Source organism: Vipera ursinii (genome assembly GCF_947247035.1).
Source record: "Vipera ursinii genome assembly, chromosome: 4".
NCBI classification, from domain to species: domain Eukaryota; kingdom Metazoa; phylum Chordata; class Lepidosauria; order Squamata; family Viperidae; genus Vipera; species Vipera ursinii.
In genome coordinates this window covers 61696974-61718487 of record NC_139514.1, presented here as the reverse complement: position 1 = coordinate 61718487, position 21514 = coordinate 61696974, and the positions used below count along the sequence as shown (strand labels likewise).

The 21514-nt window shown below is 34.8% G+C and overlaps 1 protein-coding gene across 8 annotated transcripts in view; it reads right to left on the bottom strand.

The window, feature by feature from the left end:
* Positions 1 to 1665: 1665 nt before the first annotated feature.
* DMD (dystrophin) overlaps positions 1666 to 21514 on the bottom strand; it is a 906062-nt gene continuing 886213 nt past the window's right edge. For 7 of the 8 annotated variants that reach the window (XM_083362889.1, XM_083362893.1, XM_083362892.1 and 4 more), the window contains 4 exons: positions 15568 to 15811; positions 15198 to 15318; positions 12023 to 12115; positions 1666 to 4234 (listed from right to left, as the gene is read on the bottom strand). In XM_083362889.1, the coding sequence (XP_083219015.1) occupies positions 4137 to 4234; positions 12023 to 12115; positions 15198 to 15318; positions 15568 to 15811 (556 nt within the window). In that variant the 3' untranslated portion in view covers positions 1666 to 4136. Of the gene's footprint in view, positions 4235 to 8505; positions 8538 to 12022; positions 12116 to 15197; positions 15319 to 15567; positions 15812 to 21514 lie in introns of all 8 variants that reach the window. The other variant, XM_083362891.1, reaches the window with a different exon arrangement.

Below are 21514 nucleotides of genomic sequence, written 5' to 3'. Positions count from 1 at the left end.
GGATGTTCCCCAAGTGCTGTATCAAAGCACATTAATAGAAAGTTATGTGGAAGGGAAAAGTGTGGAAGAAAAAGGTGCACAAGCAGCAGGGATGACTGCAGCCTGGAGAAGATTGTCAGGAAAAGGCCATTCAAAAGTGTTGGGGACTTTCAGAAGGAGTGGACTGAGGCTGGAGTCAGTGCATCAAGAGCCACCACACACAGACGGATCCTGGACATGGGCTTCAAATGTCGTATTCCTCTTGTCAAGCCACTCCTGAACAACAAATGTCAGAAGCGTCTTACCTGGGCTAAAGAAAAATAGACCTGGTCTATTGCTCAGTGGTCCAAAGTCCTCTTTTCTGATGAGAGCAACTTTTGCATCTCATTTGGAAACCAAGGACCCAGAGTCTGGAGGAAGAATGGAGAGGCACACACTGCAAGATGCTTGAAGTCCAGTGTGAAGTTTCCACAGTCTATGTTGATTTGGGGAACCTTGTCATCTGCTGGTGTTGGTCCACTGTGGTATCATTAAGTCCAGGGTCAATGCAGCCGTCTACCAGGAGATTTTGGAGCACTTCATGCTTCCTTCCACAGATGAGCTTTATGGGGATGCTGACTTCATTTTCCAGCAGGACCTGGCACCTGCCCACACTGCCAAAAGCACCAAAACCTGGTTCAATGACCGTGGGATGGCTGTGCTTGATTGGCCAGGAAACCCGCCTGACCTGAACCCCATAGAGAATCTATGGGGCATTGCCAAGAGAAGGATGAGAGACATAAGACTGAACAATGCAGAAGAGCTGAAGGCTGCTATTGAAGCATCCTGGTCTTCCGTAACACCTCAGCAGTGCCACAGGCTGATAGCTTCCATGCCATGCCGCATAGAGGCAGTAATTGCTGCAAAAGGGGCCCAAACCAAGTACTGAGTACATATGCATGCTTACACTTTTCAGAGGTCCGATATTGTTCTATGTACACTCCTTGTTTTATTGATTGCATGTAATCTTCTAATTTTCTGAGATTGTGGATTTGGGGTTTTCATGAGCTGTACACCATAATCATCACAATTATGACAAATCACGGCTTGAACTATCTTGCTTTGCATGTAATGAGTCTATCTCATATATTAGTTTCCCCTTTTAAGTTGCATTACTGAAATAAATGAACTTTTGCACGATATTCTAATTTTTCGAGTTTCACCTGTAATCTGTTATATATTATACATTTAGGGGAAAAAGCATTTATCAGCAACTCTATAAAGCAGCTTCATTTTTTTCTTAGTATATGTGGTGTCTTCATAATGACAATACAATCTCTGACTAAGAAGAATACCTGATTAAGAAGTGGCTGGCAGGTGTTACACGGAAGCCCAGATGTACAACTGCTCTCTATGCAGTTGTAATTGTATGTTTTGTGTGTACACTAAATGATTATTTTCTCTTATAAAAGAGAAAAGAAACTTTTGTTTATCGTTCTATGACTTTGGAATACTTTCCCTCTCAAATGCCACTTAAGAGCAGTATAAGTTAAAATAAATATAAGTAAAAGTATACATTGCAGATGATGTAATCCTGTAGCTTCTCGCCCTCCTTTTCCATTCCTACTGACACTCCTGTAGAAGAAGAATCTAGTGCTGCCATACCAGTAAAAATGCCACACTTTATAACATAATTGCGTGCTTTATTGATATACACAGTAAAGCAGTATACAATACAGTAAGTAAGGCATATATTTGGTGAAATTCATTATGTTGTGAAAAATGCAGTAAAACTGAAGTGTATAAAAATAATTAGTAAATGTTACAGTGTTGATGTTAGAACACAATAAATGATGCCTAAGTGATAAATCAGTACTGCATGAAAATGGTATAACATGCCAGACAATATTCGGTTATGCTGATGTTTTATAGTTTAGTAGTGTATGGATATAAGGAACATGAAATAGTTCCAAAGAAACTCTTTAAAAGCAGCAATAAAGCTCTTAAACTCTTAAATATTTTCAACAGACTCACTTCAAAACTAATGTCTAAAAATGAAATAACCCTGATGAAAATAGTTGTGCACTCTATTAGTCTTAAATCTTTTAAAAGAGAACTTTAAATACAAAGGCATAAAAGAAATAATCCCATCCTATAACTGGATCTGTAAAGTCTTACACAAAGGCTATGAAATATATAGGATATTCATTCGTAAATGAAGCCTATGATTCAGTCTAGCATTGCATCAGTGCGGTCCTTGCAAATAGTAGGATTTGTGTAGGTAGGACATAATACAGCCCTTTTAATGCTCATCTTAGTGTGCATCCCCAGAAGTGAAGAAAACACTTCTGCATGATAGGGGAAGCTTGATGTCTCAGGGAGATGCAGGAGAGACTCGCTAAAGAAAGAGCAGGAAATAGGGCTTTTTAAAACTCTAGACTAATTCATTTGTGAGAAGTCACTGTGCTCATGCTAGACTGAATTGTGCCCAAAGTCTTTAAAAAAGAATGAAAATGTATGGACTTTGTGAGTTACTAAATTTTAATTGTTCTGTAATGTATTGGTATTAAAAGAACACCAGTTTACACAATGGATAAGTGGTTGACGATGCATACCTTCTCTACATAATTGTCAGGAACACCACAAAACGAAAGTGAGGTAGAAATAACATGACTACCCATGTTGAATGTTAACTAGCATTAAAAAATAAAATACACTTTTCTCCTGTGTTTTAATTACCACCATACAAGAGGTAACAGATTTAACTTTTGCAAAGTATTAAAGTTTATTAGATGATAAAAAATCTGTCTTTAGACAATGGAATTAAAGGCTGGTGGGAAAAAAGGAAATGGTGAAGCTTTTGTTAACAGCACCTCAACATTTTATAGTAGTAAACCTGAGGGACTGTTTTCTAACATCTGTTTTCTATCATCCCTCTCCTGAGTCATTGTTAATTGTGCGACATTACTTGTAGAGTAAGATTGCTGGATTTCATTTTGGACAACCAGCTTCTCATGAAGCAGTGTGGCTACTCGAAGCAACTGATAGAGCTGATGTTTTTACTATTGTGCCACACTATTCAGTGTTATTACTGTTGGTATGGAACTGGTGTAGAATTTATTACAAGGCAAAAACTAGTGTTTTGTTTGTGTGTTTTAAAGAATTTAGGCAATTTTCAATACTTCTATAAAAATGAAATATTAAATAATAGCATGAATAATCTAACGGGATTAAAGCAGATCACAGACTGATATCTGTAGTCAAGTCTTCATCCTAATACACACACAGATGCAGAATATTTGATAAAAAGTGGCATCACAGGGCATGAAAGCAAATCATATTTTTACTTTGAAACATTAAGGTGCTGGCCAGTGCCAGAGGCAGGATAAGGACACCTAGGTCCACTGGTATAATTCAATAAGGCAATTTCTATTTTGTATTTACTTTTAACATTCAGATCCAAAGTACAGAGGAAATAACAAGAGCTTAGAATATGGGTCCAATTTGTCTTATTTTTGCAAACTCTGATATTTCTCATGTAATGTGCTCCTTCACATTATTGCCAGCTAGCTGGATAATTCCAGTAAGACTTGCTCAGGACATGGAAAGCTATCTCAACTGGAAGTTTTGGAAAATAATAATTTTAAAGCAAGAGCTAGTCAGACACAAGAAGAAATGTAGGCTGACTGGTGTTGCAGAAATTCTGTTTGATTTTAAGGAAAAGAACACAGAACATGAATATCTGTTGGGTATAACTACTAAGTTGAAGTGATGCTAAACAAATGCACTGCCTCATTTTTTTTCTGTGTTTTTATAGGGATTTATATAAACATTTTTATAAAGCACACTTTGTTTACAATCTTTCTTTATAACAGCTATAAATTTTTTAAACAACCCAAAATGCGTTCCATATAAAGAAATGGCAAGTTATTTAGCTGTCAAGATTTTACATGTAGTTTTCTTTATAATGTTTTGTACAATTGCATAGATGTGTAAAACCTGCCATTGTTAACAAAACAATAACAGACTTAAGAAACTACTGAAATCTACAGTATAGTACCACTATCCTTCACAAAAATATAGATTTGTTTTCATGTAAACTCTTACAGTCTAATCCTTGTCATATGAATATTATAAAAACCATGCAGGTTATGCCTGGAGTTGTAAAACAGATCTTGTTATTCTGCTAATTTGTTGTCAGTCATCACTGTCACTAAGGTTTCCATTGCTCGGCCCAAGTCATCTGCCATGTGGAAAAGGCTAACTACATTGTTGCCTGTAAAAAAAGAGAGAGAGGCATAAATTGATATGTCTTGTGAATATCTGTAAAGACCGTAATTAATATAGTTAATACAATACGCTCTACAGAAAAGAGTAAGGGAACCTCAATAAATTATGAAAAATGAGATAAAATGCAAAGAATGGATCAAATAATTTGGAATTATTTGACACAACACAATCAGTAGTATACTTGAGTAAAATTGAAAAGCACTTTTCAGTAGCACACTGCAAAACAATTTCAAAGCTACATGCATGAACATTCCAAGTTAAATGTGCATGAGAATGTACAGGCTTTATTGTAAAAGTATTTGTAGATTAATCAATATCCGTAACACCTAACTGGATCAATTGTATCAATTGATCAACTGGATCAATTGTAATTAATAGCATAACACCTAACTGGATCAATTGTAATTAATTAATAGAGGAAGATTTAAATGCTGATAAACGTGAGTAGAGTCTCAGAGAAGATCTTTATTGGAACCAAACTGAAGATTTAAACCATATATATATTTATGCTAACCTTTAAGTTATTTTTGCTAACTGAAGGAAGACAATTGCAAAATTTCATTCAATGGGTGAGTCATATCACAGAGAGCTAGTTTCCTATTTGAATTACAAAATATATACCAAGATACAATAAACTATTACATTAATGCTGGTAGAAGAAATGGGGATATAAAGCAAATTAGGAAAAATTCCAGAATGCAATGAGTGATCACCTGCAAGAAAATGGCCAAGCTACCACATTACTTTCAAGCATAAAATTGTGCTTGGATATGTATTTTGTTAAATCACATGCATATTCAATGTGCATTTCTGAAGCCCCTATATTCCTGATTTTCAGACCAGTCTACCTCTGAATGGGAATTAATCCAAGGTACACAGGAATCACTAAGTTACAATGGCTATAGAGAATCTACACACCCCTATTAAAATGCCAGATTTTTGAGATGTAAAGAAAATCAGACCAAGATAAATCACTTCAGATTTTTTCCACATTTAATATAACATATAAGATGTATAATTCAACTGAAAAAACTGAGATCTTTTAGGGGGAAAATAACAATAAAAAACTTACAATAAAGTGGTTGCATAAATGTTCACACCCTGCTATAAGTAGTGATGTGGCTATTTTCCAGAACTGACCAATCACATCCAAATTGATGTTAAATAGTAGTCATTACACATCTGCCATTAATTAAAGTGATACTGGTCAAGCCTATATAAAGATCAGGTGTTCTGGTAGGATTTTTCTGACATTTATTCAGTTGTTTCTTACAAGCTATGGTCTGTAAAGAGCTTATAAAGCAGCAAAGGGATCTCATTGTTGGAGAATATCAGTAAGGAGAAGGGTATAAATTTTTTCCCAGTCATTGGATATACCATGGAACACAGTGAAGACAGTCATCAACAATGAAGAAAACATGGCACAACAGTGACATTACCAATAATTGGATGTCCTTCCAAAATTGATGAAAAAATAATAAAAAACTGGTCTGAGAGATTGCCAAAAACAGCAACATTAAAGGAGCTGCAGGTAGTTCTGGCAAGTATTGATTATTATTACATGTGACAACAATCTCCTGTGTTCTTCATATGTTTGGACTGTGGGGTAGGATGGCAAGATGGATGTTTTTCTTGCAAAGAAAAACATTAATCCTGGTTACATTTTGAAAAACCTACATCAAGTCCGAAAAAAGCATCTGGGAAATTATGATATGGTCTGATGAGACCAAGGCCGAACATTTGGAACATAATTCCACAATGTTTGGCGCAAAAACACTGTACATCACGATAGTACACTGAACTCACAGGGAAGAATGGTGGTGGCAGTATTATGCTTTAGGGCTGCTTTTCTTTAGCTGGAACTGGGGCTTTTTAAAAGTGGAGGCAATTATGAACAGAAAAAAATAACAGAATAACTGAGTTGGTCCCCCTCTGCCATTTCAGAGTCATGGGGGGAGTGATGGTGAAAGGCTTCTCTGCTGTGCAACAGCCGCTTCCGCTGCTGGAGGGGCTTTCTTCAGTCCCAGCCACCCTGTTTCACCCCACAGATCACCTGCCCAGCGGCAGTTGCCTCCACCAGCTCTCCTGTGGCTTATGTCATGACTGGGCAGTGTAAGCCTCCCCTGGCGCCTCCCTCAACCTGCTAGATTGTTGTCTGGCTGGTGGAGGAAGGTGGCACGAGAGACTTGCACTGCCCAGTTCTTGGGCTGCCCCACTTGTCCGCTCCGCTCTCCACACATAAAATCCTTAAGTCATTCTTAATAATGTTTATGAAATAAATAAGTAGAATAAGGATATTTATTTACAATCATCTGCAGGTTTTTGCTGTACAATTACATAATTCAATAACTTTATATTACATTTATTACATTATTATTATTTATTAATGTAATTGTGACTATTTCATTTTCACCTTTTCCAATACTATGTTCTAAAAAACAGGAAGAAATCTTTTGATCACTACACTTGAATGAAAATGATTGGCAGGTGTGTTTAAAATGTTTGAAGAAGTATCTTAACGATTTGTGTATACATTTCATGCATTATTTGGAGGCTTGCATTAAACTTATGTGTGACTTTCTGCACAATGAGAAGAAACTGCACCTCGTATTTTTAATTAGAGCAGGCTCCAAAGGATTTGAAAAGGGAGCAATTAAGAAACTTAATTAAATTTTCAACCTTTATCGCTTACTAACAGATAAAATTGTGCAATCTGAAAAGAAAATAGAAGCAGCTCAATTGGAACAGCAGTTTAAGAGTTTTTGCACTACTTATAGATGACCAGTAGGGTTGTACATACTTCAGCAATGTTACAAGTCCTTCAGACTTTGCACAGCCTAGCAGCACCTAAGTGTTCATTTAAAAATCACCCTCCCACACACACCTCTCTACAGGATTTAAGCTTAGTTTGAAAAAAGATACAGTTTTAAATGTCTATGGAGATTCACAATCATCCAGCTCATGGTTTTCCCAAAGATGCTTTTCCACAAGTCAACTGGACTTTGTTTTTCTGTGAAGACTTCAAGGATGTCTTCAAAGAAAATTCATGCTGCCAGGTTATCTTGAATGAAAGATGGGATATAAATTAAATGAATGTTAATGTGACTTTTAAAGCATCTGCAATTTGAATGATACAAAAATATTTTTCAATCCCTCCTTTATAAAAAAAGCAATTGTTTCCATTTTCACTGCAACATTATACATAGTACTGTGATACATTCTATTAAAATATGAAATATTTTGTAAATGTAGACAAATTATAATTTATTTAAATATTCTTTCATTTATATTTATTCACATTTTAACTTTGTGATAGTATTTTTAATTGTATTCCCTGGAATTCCTACTGTTTTTGCCTATAACTCCATTTCTGCCTTAATGCCTTTTATTCTTAAACAGGAGACAGATTCTTTTATAATAATGGGCTTTGATTGAGTTTAGATACAAGGCTATTGCAGTTCGCCATTATGTTGCATTGTGACAAATTTGGTGGAAAACATGCAGATTCCTTTAGTAAACTATTGTCTATTTTATGAGCTTTCATCAAATTACTGATATTCCTATAATTTTCCATACAGTAACTGTGAAATATTTAGACTGAAAAACAAGCAAGATATTGGGCTATTCAACAAACTGCAAAACCTGCTGCCATTTAATCTTTTTTTTTATGAACTCGTCCTCGACTGTAATAATAAACCTTCATTCTCACCAGATTAAAATTCAATTTTGTAACAGCTAAACCAGCTGAGTTTTCACACATACTTTAATATGACACAGTTGAGTCTGTGGGTGTTAGTGACAATTTAGCTGGCACAAACATTAAAATTGCAAGCTGAAAGATTTTACTGTTTATACCTCTCAACTCTTGCTTTGAAAAGAACACAACTAAATAATTTTATGTAACAATTTGGAACGTATATGTTCCAAATAAGTTATATAAAATAAAAATCTTCCATAGTCTCAAAATGCAAACCAGGTTATAATTAACTATGAACGATTTATTTAAATGATTTTATAGAAACATTTTCATTTTTATATTCCCTTGCCCATTTTTGGAAGTAGCCTAATGAAAAAATATGCATTTCTTCTGTTTCTAGTGGTTTGATACCCATTGATAGTTGAGAGGTATTACATATTACAGTATACCTGTAACAAGTACTGAAAAACACACATGCTGTGCCACGTGCCAGATGCCCCCCCCCGCAAAGGAGAATGAAGCAGTGAGAAGCTCTTGCAGTGGGCATTATATGCACTAACCTCACTCACTGGCTTTCCAGAGCCATTTCTTCCTTTATATTAGATGTATCAAAAAGAAAATGAAAAAAACAACAACACACGTACATAAAATACATCAATTATCATTACAAACATATATTTAAAACAACAGTTTTTGAAAAAGGCTGCAAAGTATTTACATCCACACAATTTTGTTTTTAAGTAACCCTCCCCCCCACACATTTCCTTCACTGTCAGCCTTTGAAATAAGGAGACAGATACATACATCTTCAGATCAGTGTTTTGAAAACACTGGGAAAGGACAATGTAATTCCAGTATCATCAATGGATCCTGTACAACGTTGGAAAATATATTGTATTTTCTAAGTGTATTTTGCCAAATATTTTTGGATTTAAAAGTCAACTTTAATGCTAAAATATTTAATTACCTACAATACTAATTGTCAGTATTTAATTACTATTAATCTATGTTACACAATAAATTTACTGTGAGAAGAAAGGGAAGAATGAGAGACAGATCACAGAAAATCAACTCAAAGGGCTAATAAAAATGCTCTTATATATTTCTACTAAAGAATTTTATTGTCCAACTTTGATTAAATATTCTCATCTCTGGAATTTATATTCATAACCTTTTACTCAACAAAACAACAAATCCAAGCAACAGAAAATGCATTTGTGATGGAAATGTTGGCTTTCTATCAATTTTATTCCCTAACTACCTTTTTAAAACCACAAATAAATACTAGGCTTTATTTCATATTAAAAAGACACAGTGAAAAATATAAGGATAGTTATAATAATACATAATTATTTAAAATAATTTAAATAATTTTGGAAAAATAACATAATATGTAAATGTAAAAAAGTGTTTATAAAGATCCCAAGAAGTTTAATTAATCCAAAGAACTTTCTTCCTGAGAACGCAAGTATCTGTTTCATTAAAAAGGAATAAGGGAATACTCAGCTTCTATTGAATTGCAAATTTAATTAAACATAATTATTATAATCATTGGGCAATATACAGTATGCCTCGTTATATAATGGCATTTATTTCAAAGTGATTTTGGATTAGGGCCAGTATATGGCTAATAATTCATCCCAGTTTACCATAATATAAATTGTGCATATAACTTGTAACAATAAAAACACATTTTTAAATTAATATTTATGAGGAAGATCCATATTGAATATATGCAAAAAGTCCCATAAGCTAAACAAACTGTCTTAAAATATAAAGTAATTTGCTCTGTAACCTGTCAGTTTAAAAAATTTTTTATAAACCACTACGCTGGTATTTAGTATTTTTATTTTCAGATATCAAACCTCTTCCCTTTATCATAAAGCTGTGAAAAGGAATGGCATCCACTATGAATATGAATATGAGCTGCACAATAAAAAGTATGTGGACTAGAAATTGTATAGTATATGTATATGCAAATTTTTATTATTGACCTTTAATTTTACAGCAATACAAAATATCCTGTAAGGTTTTATATTTTAGCTATTTTTAACTACTGTATTTTTTTTAAAAAAAGTAACTTTAATCCTATCAGCTCTTTTGCCTACAAAGGTTCTGCTTGCTGAGATCAGAGGCACACTGTATTTGCTTAGAAGACAGAACTTTTTTTTCAAATATAAGCATACCAATTATATATTATCTACAATATTTAAAGTTGCCTTGGTAGTTGACAACTTTTTAACCTTCAGAAGTTATCAGAAATCATTTTCAAATTGGTGGTGCTGATGTTGTCATCACATTCGAAAACTCTTTGACAAGAAAAACACATCACTATGGGTGTCCTTAATTTAATTTGCATTGAATTAACACAGATTATCTTTATAATGTTTATATACTTATTTGTTGATTTATTATTTTACAATTTTCCTCCTCTATACCCTTGAGCCAATTGCTAATAACCTCTGCTGAAATAGACATCTTATCCCATAATACATTTTAAAAATTATTTTTGTTTTAAGGCTCTTTTGTAATTCAGGAAAAAAGCACTAACATATGGAACACATTTTCAAAAGGGGGAGTATCAGAAAATCTATAAATGCATCAATATAAATAACAAAAATAAATATTTCTAAATGTGCCCATTCCTTATCCTTTCTCGGCCTGTGTATTAAAGTCAGATTTCTTTTAAAAACCAAAAGGGGCATGTCAATGTTAAATAAGCCAAGATAGTTAACAATTTAGTTAATCCATGCAGAGTCAATATTCATTCTTTACTGCATTGGCTTCTCTACTGCATCAGCTACTACTTGGCCTATAAAAGGACTATATTAATGATGTATAAGATACACTTAATTTTATCGGTTTCAAATACTTTCTTCATATGCTATTGTGCAGTATTACTATAAAGGCTGATATTTCTTTTCATAGATTATATTATTCTTAGTGTTTTTAAGATTCCTGATGTCAGATATCAAATAGTTATGCTAAAGAAAATAGTGAAAACCTCTCTTGCAGTCATGAAAGAATATGAATTATCCAATTCTGGAATATTGTTCATTATTGTCCAAATAGTATGTCACCTTTCTTATATCTCTTATATCTTTCTCACAACCCTGCTTCAAAAGACTTCCACAGACAAGACCACCAGGAAAATGGTCCCCTAAAATTAAATCCAGTTCTCAGCAATCCTGTGGAGCCAGCAACTATATCCAATCCTTGGATGAACCCAGCACAGTAAGACTCAGGCTTCTTTACCTAGCCCATGAGATCAACTTCAGAGTTGGCTATGCTGGGAAGCAACTAAGCTGGCAGTATAGGCATCTGCAGGCCAGGACAGGGAAGGCATCTGACCTGGATTATCTTCTGACATTTCTTCTCCTTTTAATGCTATCTTCTTTGTGAGTCTGCTTCTATATGTATAGATGGAAACAAGCAGTGCTTTTTTGTAAAAGAAAAAGGTGCCGGAACTCACACATGTCATACAACCCGCCTTGCCTACCCTACAAGGTTCCATCCAAAAAAGGTGCCGGAATTCCGTTCTGAGCATTCTATGACAAAAAAAGCCCTGGAAACAAGTCTGAATAAATTTACTGTAGCAGTAACTCCGACTGCTTGTTTGGAAAGCTAGGACGTTAGACTACCTTATGCTACACTATATTTATATAGTAATCATTTTATTCATGGACAGAGCAATCATATTGATGTGACAGAAAAACATAAAACGGAGCAATTGTTATTTACTAAAACTACTATCAGCTATCTATACAGTGGTGGGAATTTTCTAACCATTCAAAGAGCAACTTCCTTTCTACCAAATATATAAGTAATATATTTTAATTTTTGTATTCTGTAATTCAGGAATTTATGATTATTATACAATACATATTTATTAAATGAAAAGATTAAAAGAACACAAAGACTACACTACACATTTTATAATTATGTCCAGCTAATCATATTTATGGAGGTAAATGTTGTGGTCTTCTCTTTTAGACTTGCATCTTATGTATTTCTGAGTATACTATCAATTTGAAAGAAAGATCCACCTGTCTATATATACTGAATAAGGATGCTTACCTCTTGTACTTGGGAAGGAATTGTTAAGCTGTTCCATGACCTCTTCTAACCCTGTGCTTGTGGCCTGGGGAGGACTTAGTAGATCATCCTCACCTAATAAAAAGAAAAGCAGAAGTATACTGTCTTTATTTATTCTACCACACCATTCATCTATCTATCAGTGTGTGCAATAATTGGTTTAGAATATACAAAGCCAGTCCAATTCATGTGCTATAGATAAGTAGCCTTAAAACGTCTGATTACTACTTCTAGCAGTCTTACTTAAGTTTTTGGGGTACTAAACAGTGCCTATTACAGTTCTAATATTTTTAATAGTAGAGACTGCATTTAAGAATGGTATATTTAATCTATTAAGTTCTTAAACTCTCAGAAGAGAGGAGCATTATATTATCACACGTATGAGGTTTTATATTTGTGACTTGCGGGGGGGGAGACATCTTTTTTTTTTTAGCAGCATGATGCACATTTTGTGAGATATCTCTAATAATAAACTAGCAATAGAATTATTGTAGCATAATGCACCAAAATGCCAACTAATGGAAGTGGTCAGTGATGGTATTTTTCTAGACTTTAACAGATAATCAAGTAAATCAGTAGTCATATTCTTACAGGATGTTATCCATGAGGCTTCTGTGAAGGTCTGTAGTAATCATTAGGAGGGCACCAGGTTGAAGAAGTACACTTATTTTGTTCTACTAGAATCTTACCTTCCTCACTGAGACACTTCTCAAGTTGAGCCTTGGATTCAATTGTTTGCATCTAATGTTGGATCAGTGTTTTTTCTTGGTACATTTCTTCCACTATCCAATCACCAATGTGTACTTTCAAATCTACTCTTGAGATCTGCAGATAGGTATCCTTAGTACCTCTATTTACTTAGCAAGATCAAAAGCAGATTTGTGATTGTATGACTGCAGTAAATTTAATGAAAACTCTGGCACTGTCAAAATATTGCAGTAACAAGTCCCACGCTGAATGTGGGATTTGAACAAAAGCAGAAAAAATGATAAAGTAACAGAAAATTCTGCTTTAGTTTTGTTGTTACAGTCCAACCATTTACTAGAGAGAATTAGGATAGGGCTTGCTAATCAGTCCACTGGGACAGAGAATCTCTTAAGATGGTTTGTTTCTAAGGTCTTCTGAAATTCCAGACAATCTATGAATTCTTCAAAGAATTCCAGATAGCAAAGCTGATGATTGTAATTGCTAATGGAACACTGAGATAGCTCAGGATTGACATTATTAGTCCAAACTGCTGAGACAAAATGCAGAATTCAGATAGCAACAGAGTTTAGCATTGAAATTCTAGTGATGAAAATGTTTGGGAGATCAGTAGCATACAAATGTCAACTGTGTACAGAATTGTTTTGCAATGACTATACATAATTTTCTGGCTGCATTGTATGTGGAACTACCTTTGAAAATTCAGGGTTATTATGTCATTAGTAGCTTCTAATTCATTTTCATACTCAATTAAATGTAATACAAGTGAAAGCAAATTCTCGCAGAAAGCATCTGTGCAACCATTATTTTTAATTTTGGCTTCCAGAACCTTACTAACTATCACACATTGCAAACAACCTTTTTTCTTTGTAAGCTGCTTCAGCATACAAAAGCTGTACATTTCAAATAAGTTGTTATGGTAAGCTATGTTTCTGGCATAGCAATTGCTTTTTTTTTTTTGCCAGGGAGCAGCAAAAATTGTAAGACACCATTGAGAGATCCCAGTAGTAACAATCCACTTCAGTGAATGTTGACATCCATCCAGAAGACAAGGTTAGTTGAGTTGATTCCATAGAACAACTTTGACAAATACATTATGCATCAAATGCTACATACTAAAAATAGCTAGAAACAAATTAGGTGGGGATAGTTTTGCCAAAAAGTATTTGCTTGGTTCTCTTTGGGCACTAGTATGAACTTTTAAAAAAAAATAATTCAGTTAGAGAGTGGAAACTCTTTTCCAGCTTTTTGGTTTGGTCCAGAGCAGTAACTTGTAGAACATAATCAAAATGAAATTGCAATTTGTATTTGTTTTGAATCTACAGATGTTAAAGCACCATTTTCCTTCTAATTCATCCCATCACAAACTTTAAAGGAACTGTACATTAAAGGAACTATGAATGAAACTGTGGGGAATGTATAAATGGAATTAAAATAAAATAAAAAATAAATGTATGTAATCCCTAAGTTTGTGGTTGGCTTACTTCTGATTTATAGTATCTTACGGGCATATATAAAATTTCTTGGGATAACACGACAAAATAAAACAAAATGAGCTTCCCTACTATTTTCTATAATGCTTAGAAGATTGTGTGTGTAGATAATAATTAATAACACCATCAGCTTGCTTCTCCTCTGGGATGCCCTATGTACTGTCACTCATGCGCTCGTGACCTCTCGTCTGGACTACTGCAATGCTCTCTACATGGGGCTTCCCTTGAAGACCACTCGGAGGCTCCAGCTGGTACAGAATGCAGCCGCAAGAGTTGTCTTGGGAGTTTCCCGGTACTCCCATGTTACACCTTTGCTCCGCGAGCTGCATTGGCTGCCAGTTGTCTTCCGGGTGAGGTTCAAGGTTTTGGTAATGGTTTTAAGGCCCTACATGGCATGGGTCCGGAGTACCTCGGGGATCACCTGCTGCCGGCGTCAACTTCCCTCTGCCCTGTGCAGAGAATGTCGGCTGGTGGCCCCCAGGGGGAGGGCCTTCTCTGTGGGTGCCCCGGCTTTACGGTTGAGCTCCGGATGGCACCTGACCTTTGCTCCTTCCGACGCGGTCTGAAGACCTACCTATTTGAGCAAGCCGGCCTGGCCTGATGGGGGATGTGCTGGGGTTTTTATTGGGGATTTTTAATATTATTCTACTGTTTTTAGCTCGGGCTCTTATTTAATTCTTTTTTAATTTTTGTATTCTGTATTTTTTATGTGCCCTGTTCACCGCCCTGAGTCCTTCGGGAGAAGGGCGGTATACAAATATAAATGAAATGAAATGATATTGACGCTGTAAATAAATCAGTCCATATATGATAGAAAAGAGGCCAAGCACAAGAAACAAGACAAACTTTAAATCAAGAAACATCTATTGTGTTACTGTGTATGAAATTATCATGAATGAGAATATTAATAAGATTATCTTATTACAATTATTTTAAAAAGTGCTTCATTTTTAGCTCACCCATAGATTCTGTAGTTTGACTACCAACAACACAGAGAAGCATTGGCTGATTACTTTCTGACCTCTGTACTGAGGTAGGAGGAGAAGACTGGGTTGTACCATTCACCTTTGCATCTTGAGGCTGAAATACCAGAAATTATAATGGTTAAGTTTAAGAGTAGCAGCATGATCAGTAGCACACTCATCATACAAATGTACTGAGAAGTAAGTTTCACCAACTTAGGAAGGTTTTCAATATTGCAGAGGTTTACAGTTGGCATATTTATATTCTATACAATACAACATTTTTATTTTGTGATACATAAGTACAAGCAAATTAAATTAAACACATTATTTCCTATCAAATAAAAGAGAAAAGCAGAAGTCTTGCCTGTTCCAACAGCTGTCTTAGCCTATGTAGCTGTGATTCTAGCTGTTTGTTGTGATCCTCCAGGATCTGCATCCTGGCTTCTAGGCGGCCTTTGTGTTGACGAAGCAACTTGGCTTCTGCAATGAGTTCAGCATCTCGTGGACTCTGTGGGGAAATGGGCATCATCTCAGGTGGGGATGGCAATGGAGATAGTCCTTTGTGATCATGTTGCTGCTTCAACCGGTCATATTCTGCCTGCAGGTTTCTATTGGAAGAATAGAAGTGGTATACCAGTATATTTATGAATATGCATGTTTTTCCATTTTAGAGCTGAAAGTAACTTTTTAAGGTTTAGGTAAAGGTAAAGGTAAAGGTTCCCCCGCACATGCGTGCTAGTCGTTTCCAACTCTAGGGGCCGGTGCTCATCTCCGTTTCAAAGCCAAAGAGCCAGCGTTTGTCCGAGGATGTCTCCATGGTCATGTGGCTGGCATGACTAGATGCCAAAGGCGCACGGAATGCTGTTACCTTCCCACCGTAGTGGTCCCTATTTTTCTACTTGCATTTTTACGTGCTTTCAAACTGCTAGGTTGGCAGAAGCTGGGACGAGTAACAGGTGCTCACTCTGTTACGTGGCACTCGGGATTCGACCCACCAAACTGCCGACCTTCTGATCGACAAGCTCAGCATCCTAACCCACTGAGCCACCGCGTCCCTTTTTAAGGTTTAATTTCTTCTAAATTAATTTAATTTAATTTTAATTTAATTTAATAATTTGATTTCTATACCGCCCTTCTCCCGAAGGACTCAGGGCGGTGAACAGGGCAATACACAATAAAAATCGAATACAAAAATTAAAAAACCATTAAACATCATGCCCATAAAATCAATACATATTAAGTTAAAACTAGTTTTAAAAACCCAACCCCATCCCGTCAGACCAGGCCAGCTTGTTCGAAAAAGAATGTTTTGAGATCGCGCCGGAAGGAGCGAAGGTCGGGGGCCGTCCGGAGCTCAACCGATAAGCGGTTCCAGAGGTCTGGCGCACCCACAGAGAACGCTCTCCCCCTGGGGGTCACCAATCGGCATTCTTTGATCGGCAGCACCCTGAGGAGGCCATCTCTGTGGGAGTGCACTGGATGGAGGGAAGTTGACGCCGGTCGCAAATTAAGGGCTTCAGTCTGTGAAAACTGTTATCATAATGCAGTTTCTGCACCAGGTTATCAAAACAAAAAATCATTATATTTCACTGTTATATTATTGATACATTTTCAGTGCAAATGTTAAAAGGCACAGTTCACCAGGTTTGCATGAATTTCTTCAATAAAGACACATGCTTCTTTAAATTGAGAAGTGGCTCCTATGAAATATCCTGGATGTACAAGAAAGAAATGATATGAACAATTGACATAGGATGGTCTTACTATTTTCTATCGGGAGACAAAAACTTGTTGCTTGTTATCTGTTTGCAATCAGTAGTAATAAACATACTAGGATTAAAAAAATTAAGTAATAGAATCTAATAGTTCATCTGTCTTTTAGATAGCAGATTTTTCATTGAGTTCTCTGCATTTATTCCCCATCATCTCTATAGGGTTGCCATATAGGTTTTAAACTACTTTTATTGGAATAGTAGAATCTAAGTCTGAATGTGCTTCCATCTTCTTTCAGTTTTATGCTCATGTGAATTAAGGAACAGCCTGTGTGAGACTTTTCTCAGGTTAGTTTCTTTTTTTAAAAAATAAAGTTTTATTGATTATTTTTAACAGAATTCAATAGTAATCATTCAACAAAAATGTGTTGTCTGAGTATTTTATTCACTAATACAAATTCCTAATCCCTAAATCTTTTCTCTAACCATTGATAAAATATGTCCCAAATTTGAAAATATTCTGTTTCTTCTTCTTTTTCAACCTTTAAGTAAGTCTGTCCACTTCCGCACAGTCTAGTATTTTTTTAATTATTTCTTATTTTGGTGGTATTTCTTTGTTCTTCCAATATTGTGTGAATATAATTCTTGCTGCTATTATAACATGTAAAATCAAGTATGTACTTTGCTTATCAATTTTCTGGCATTATACCTAGTTAAAAAAATAGGTTTATAGTCTATGTATTTCTCTAACATTTTTTCTAACCAAGTGTGGATTATTGTCCAATATCTCCTTGCTTTAACACATGTCCACCACATAAGATAATAAGTGTTTGTGTTTACATTTCAACATTTATCTGACATATTTTTAAACATTTTTGCTAATCTTGTTGGTGGCAAGTGCCATCTATAGAACATTTTGTATAAGTTTTCTTTATATGAAGCTGACATTGTCAATTTATAGTTTCTTTCCCACAAACTTTGCCACTTCTCTAAGTCTATATTATATCCAAAATTCTTTGCCCATACTATCATTGTCTCTTTTACTTCATCTTCCATTTTGAGATTTAATAAGAAATTGTATATTTTTTAATTAACTTTTCATCAGAAGTTAATAATGTCTGATCAAACATAGTCTGCTCTTTATAAAATCCATACTGTTTCATATCTTTGTCATATCTGACTTGCATTTGTAAATATGACTACCATGTTAAATCGATGCCCTGATTTTCCATCTCTTGCCTGGATTTTAAGTTCCCTTCAGTATTTAGAATATATTTATATGTCCATATTTTATTGAGACTGACAAGATTTGGATGTACAAATGCTTCCATTGTTGAAAGCCATCCTGGAATTTTCAAATAAATTTTACATTTTATTTTTTCCCATGTTAATAATAGTGCATTTCTAATATAGTGGTTTTGGAGGTATTTATGTATTTTATTTTTTCCGTACCATAAAAAAGCATGCCAACTAAGTTGTAGGTCATGTCCCTCCAAGATTAGCAATCTTTTATTTCTAAGAGTTATCCATTCTTTTACCCATGTTAGCACTGATGCTTGATAATGTAAAACCCATTCTGGCAAGCCAAAACCTTCATTTCCCTTGGCTTCTTGTAACATTTTCAATTTAATTCTAGCTTTCATTCCTTGCCAGATAAATTTTTGAATTACAGAGCTTAAATCTTCAAAGAATTTTTTTCTCCAGTTTTATAGGTATCATTTGAAACAAAAATAGTATTTTTGGTAATATATTAATTTTCACTGTAGCAATTTTTCCTAACGTCGACAGTTGCAGATTTTTCCATTTTTCCAAATTAAGATTTGATTTAACAATTTAATATAGTTATCTTCTTTTACTGTTGAACATCTTACTGTCAAATATGTTCCCAAGTATTCGACCTTTTTGACTATTTGCAATCCTATTTTTTCTGATAATTTCTTTTTTTGTTTATCTGTAAGATTGTTAACTATCTCTTTAGTTTTTTCTTTTTTTATAGAAAATTTTATTAAATGTACATTTAAAAACAAAAGTGGACATGATTCAACTTCCCTAGCTACAACACTACTATTAGTATTACCTTATGTTACAGAAAGAAATAACAAAAATTTAAAATACATTCTATGACAGGACAGAGTATAACAAACTGTACATATAACATCTGTAAATTTTTTAGTAAACTTTCAGTCATCAACGTTATATTTACACATCTTTCAGTTGTGTCCTGATATAGGTGCTGATAAGAAATCCTTACATTACTAACCAATCAAACAATAGTCATCTCAGCGATCCTCCTTATCTCTAACCAATTGTACAAATTTTGCCAAATTTCATAATACTCCGTTTCAGTCTTATTTTTGATCTCTAGGGTTAACCTGTCCATTTCAGCGCAGGATAAAACTTTATCTATTTTTTTAATCCCATTTATATCCCACGCTTCTCCGAAGACTCAGGGCAGCTTACAATCTAAGAAGCATAAATCAATGTGCTTAGCAATAGCCTTCATTCTATGTATATGCCTGCTTATTAGGGCTTTCGGAGGCCCCCCAGCAGCATTTTTACAAAGTCAGCTTATTGCCCCCAACAATCTGGGTCCTCATTTTACCTACCTCGGAAGGATGGAAGGCTGAGTCAACCTTGAGCCTGGTGGGACTCGAACCAGCACTAATTGCAGGCAGCTGGTGTTACTTAAGGAGGCATTAGCCCACTGCTCCACCAAGGCTCTTTATTATTTCTTCTTCAGTGGGTGTTTCCTTTCTTTTCCATTTTTGGGCATATGCCAATCTTGCTGCGGTTAAAATATGCACTAATAAATAGAAAGATGCTTTGCTGAGTTTATCGTTAATAATCCCTAATAAGGAGTTTCTGGTTTTAAATCAAATTTTTGTAGTAATATTTGTTCCAACCAATTTTTTATCCACTGCCAAATTTTTTGCGCTTTTGAACATTCCCACCACATATGATAGTAAGTCCCTGGAAGCCTTCTGCATTTCCAGCACGTTGGTGAGATTTTTTTTATCTATTTTTGCTAACCTTGTAGGGGGAAGGTGCCATCTATAAAACATCTTGTACAGATTCTCTTTATAGGAGGTGGCTAGCATTAACCTCCTATTTCTATCCCATAGTAATTGCCAATTATCTAGGTCAATACTGTAACCAAAATTTTTACTCCAGGTTAACATTGTTTCTTTTACCTGTTCTTCTAACAAATCCTGTTCTAATAAATATTGATATATCTTTTTATCATTTGATCTTCCGTTCCTAGAAGAATTTTATCTAATTGTGTATGCTCTAATTTTATCCCTGGTTCTTTTTTGTCTTTTCTGTATCGTGACTGTATTTGTAAGTATGCCCACCATTCTAACTCTACACCATCTTCTGATAATCTTTTTCTTGTTTTCAGGTCTCCATTTTCGTCTAAAAGATATTTATATGTAATTACACTTCCTAAATTTATGAATTTGGGGTGCATGAAAATCTCTAATATGGATAGCCAATTGGGGATTTCTATATAATTATTTTTTTTTAATTTTTATCCACACATCTAATAGTGTCCGTCTAATATGATGATTCTGAAAGTACTGATGAGCTTTATTTTCCGCCCCACATTATAGCATGCCACCCAATTTGCATGTCATGACCTTCTAAAGCTAGTAGTCTTCCGTTCCTTAAGTGTATACAATCCTTTATCCATACTGCTATTGCTGCTTGATAATATTTTTCCCAATTCGGGAGGCCGAGCCCTCCTCTTTCCTTTGCATCCTGTAATAATTTTAACTTGATTCTCGGTTTTCTACCTTGCCAGATAAATTTAGATGTAATTCTGTTTAAATTTTCAAAAAAATCCTTACCTAATTTAATTGGTACACATTGGAATAAAAAGAGCAATTTGGGAAGTATATTCATCTTGATTGTTGCTATTCTCCCCATAAAGGAGAGCTGCAAGTTTTTCCATCTATCTACTGTAGGTCTGCTGTAATTTGGTCCATTAACTTGTCATAATTTTCTCTTTTGAGTGTAATACATCTTGCTGGCAGTTGGATCCCCAAGTACTTTTACTCTTTTGGATGTCTGGATATTAATTTTTTCTACTAGCTCAGTTTCTTGTAAATTGGACATATTTTTAACTAACATTTTAGTTTTTCTTTATTGATTTTCAATCCCGCAACATCTCCATAATTTTCCAGCACCTGTAATAATCTTGTTCCAGATTCTAAGGGGGTCTTCAAGAATTAAAACTAAATCGTCCGCATAAGCCTGTAATTTAAATATCTCTTTTCTGATTTCTAATCCTTTAATCACCTTATCTTTTCGGATTATTCTTGTGAGTGCTTCTAAAGAAAGAATGAATAATAAAGGAGATAGTGGACAGCCTTGTCTCATACCTTTTTGTATTTGAATGCTATTTGTTAATTCTCCGTTTATGATTACTTTTGCCTCGTTTGGAATAGATTGCTTTAAACATATTTATAACTTTTTCTCCGAATTCCATCTGTTTGAGTTGAGTCAACATAAAATTCCATTTGACATTATCAAACGCTTTCTGAGCATTAATGCCACTTGTTTTTCGCTGTGTAATTCATAATATTCTAAGATGTCTAG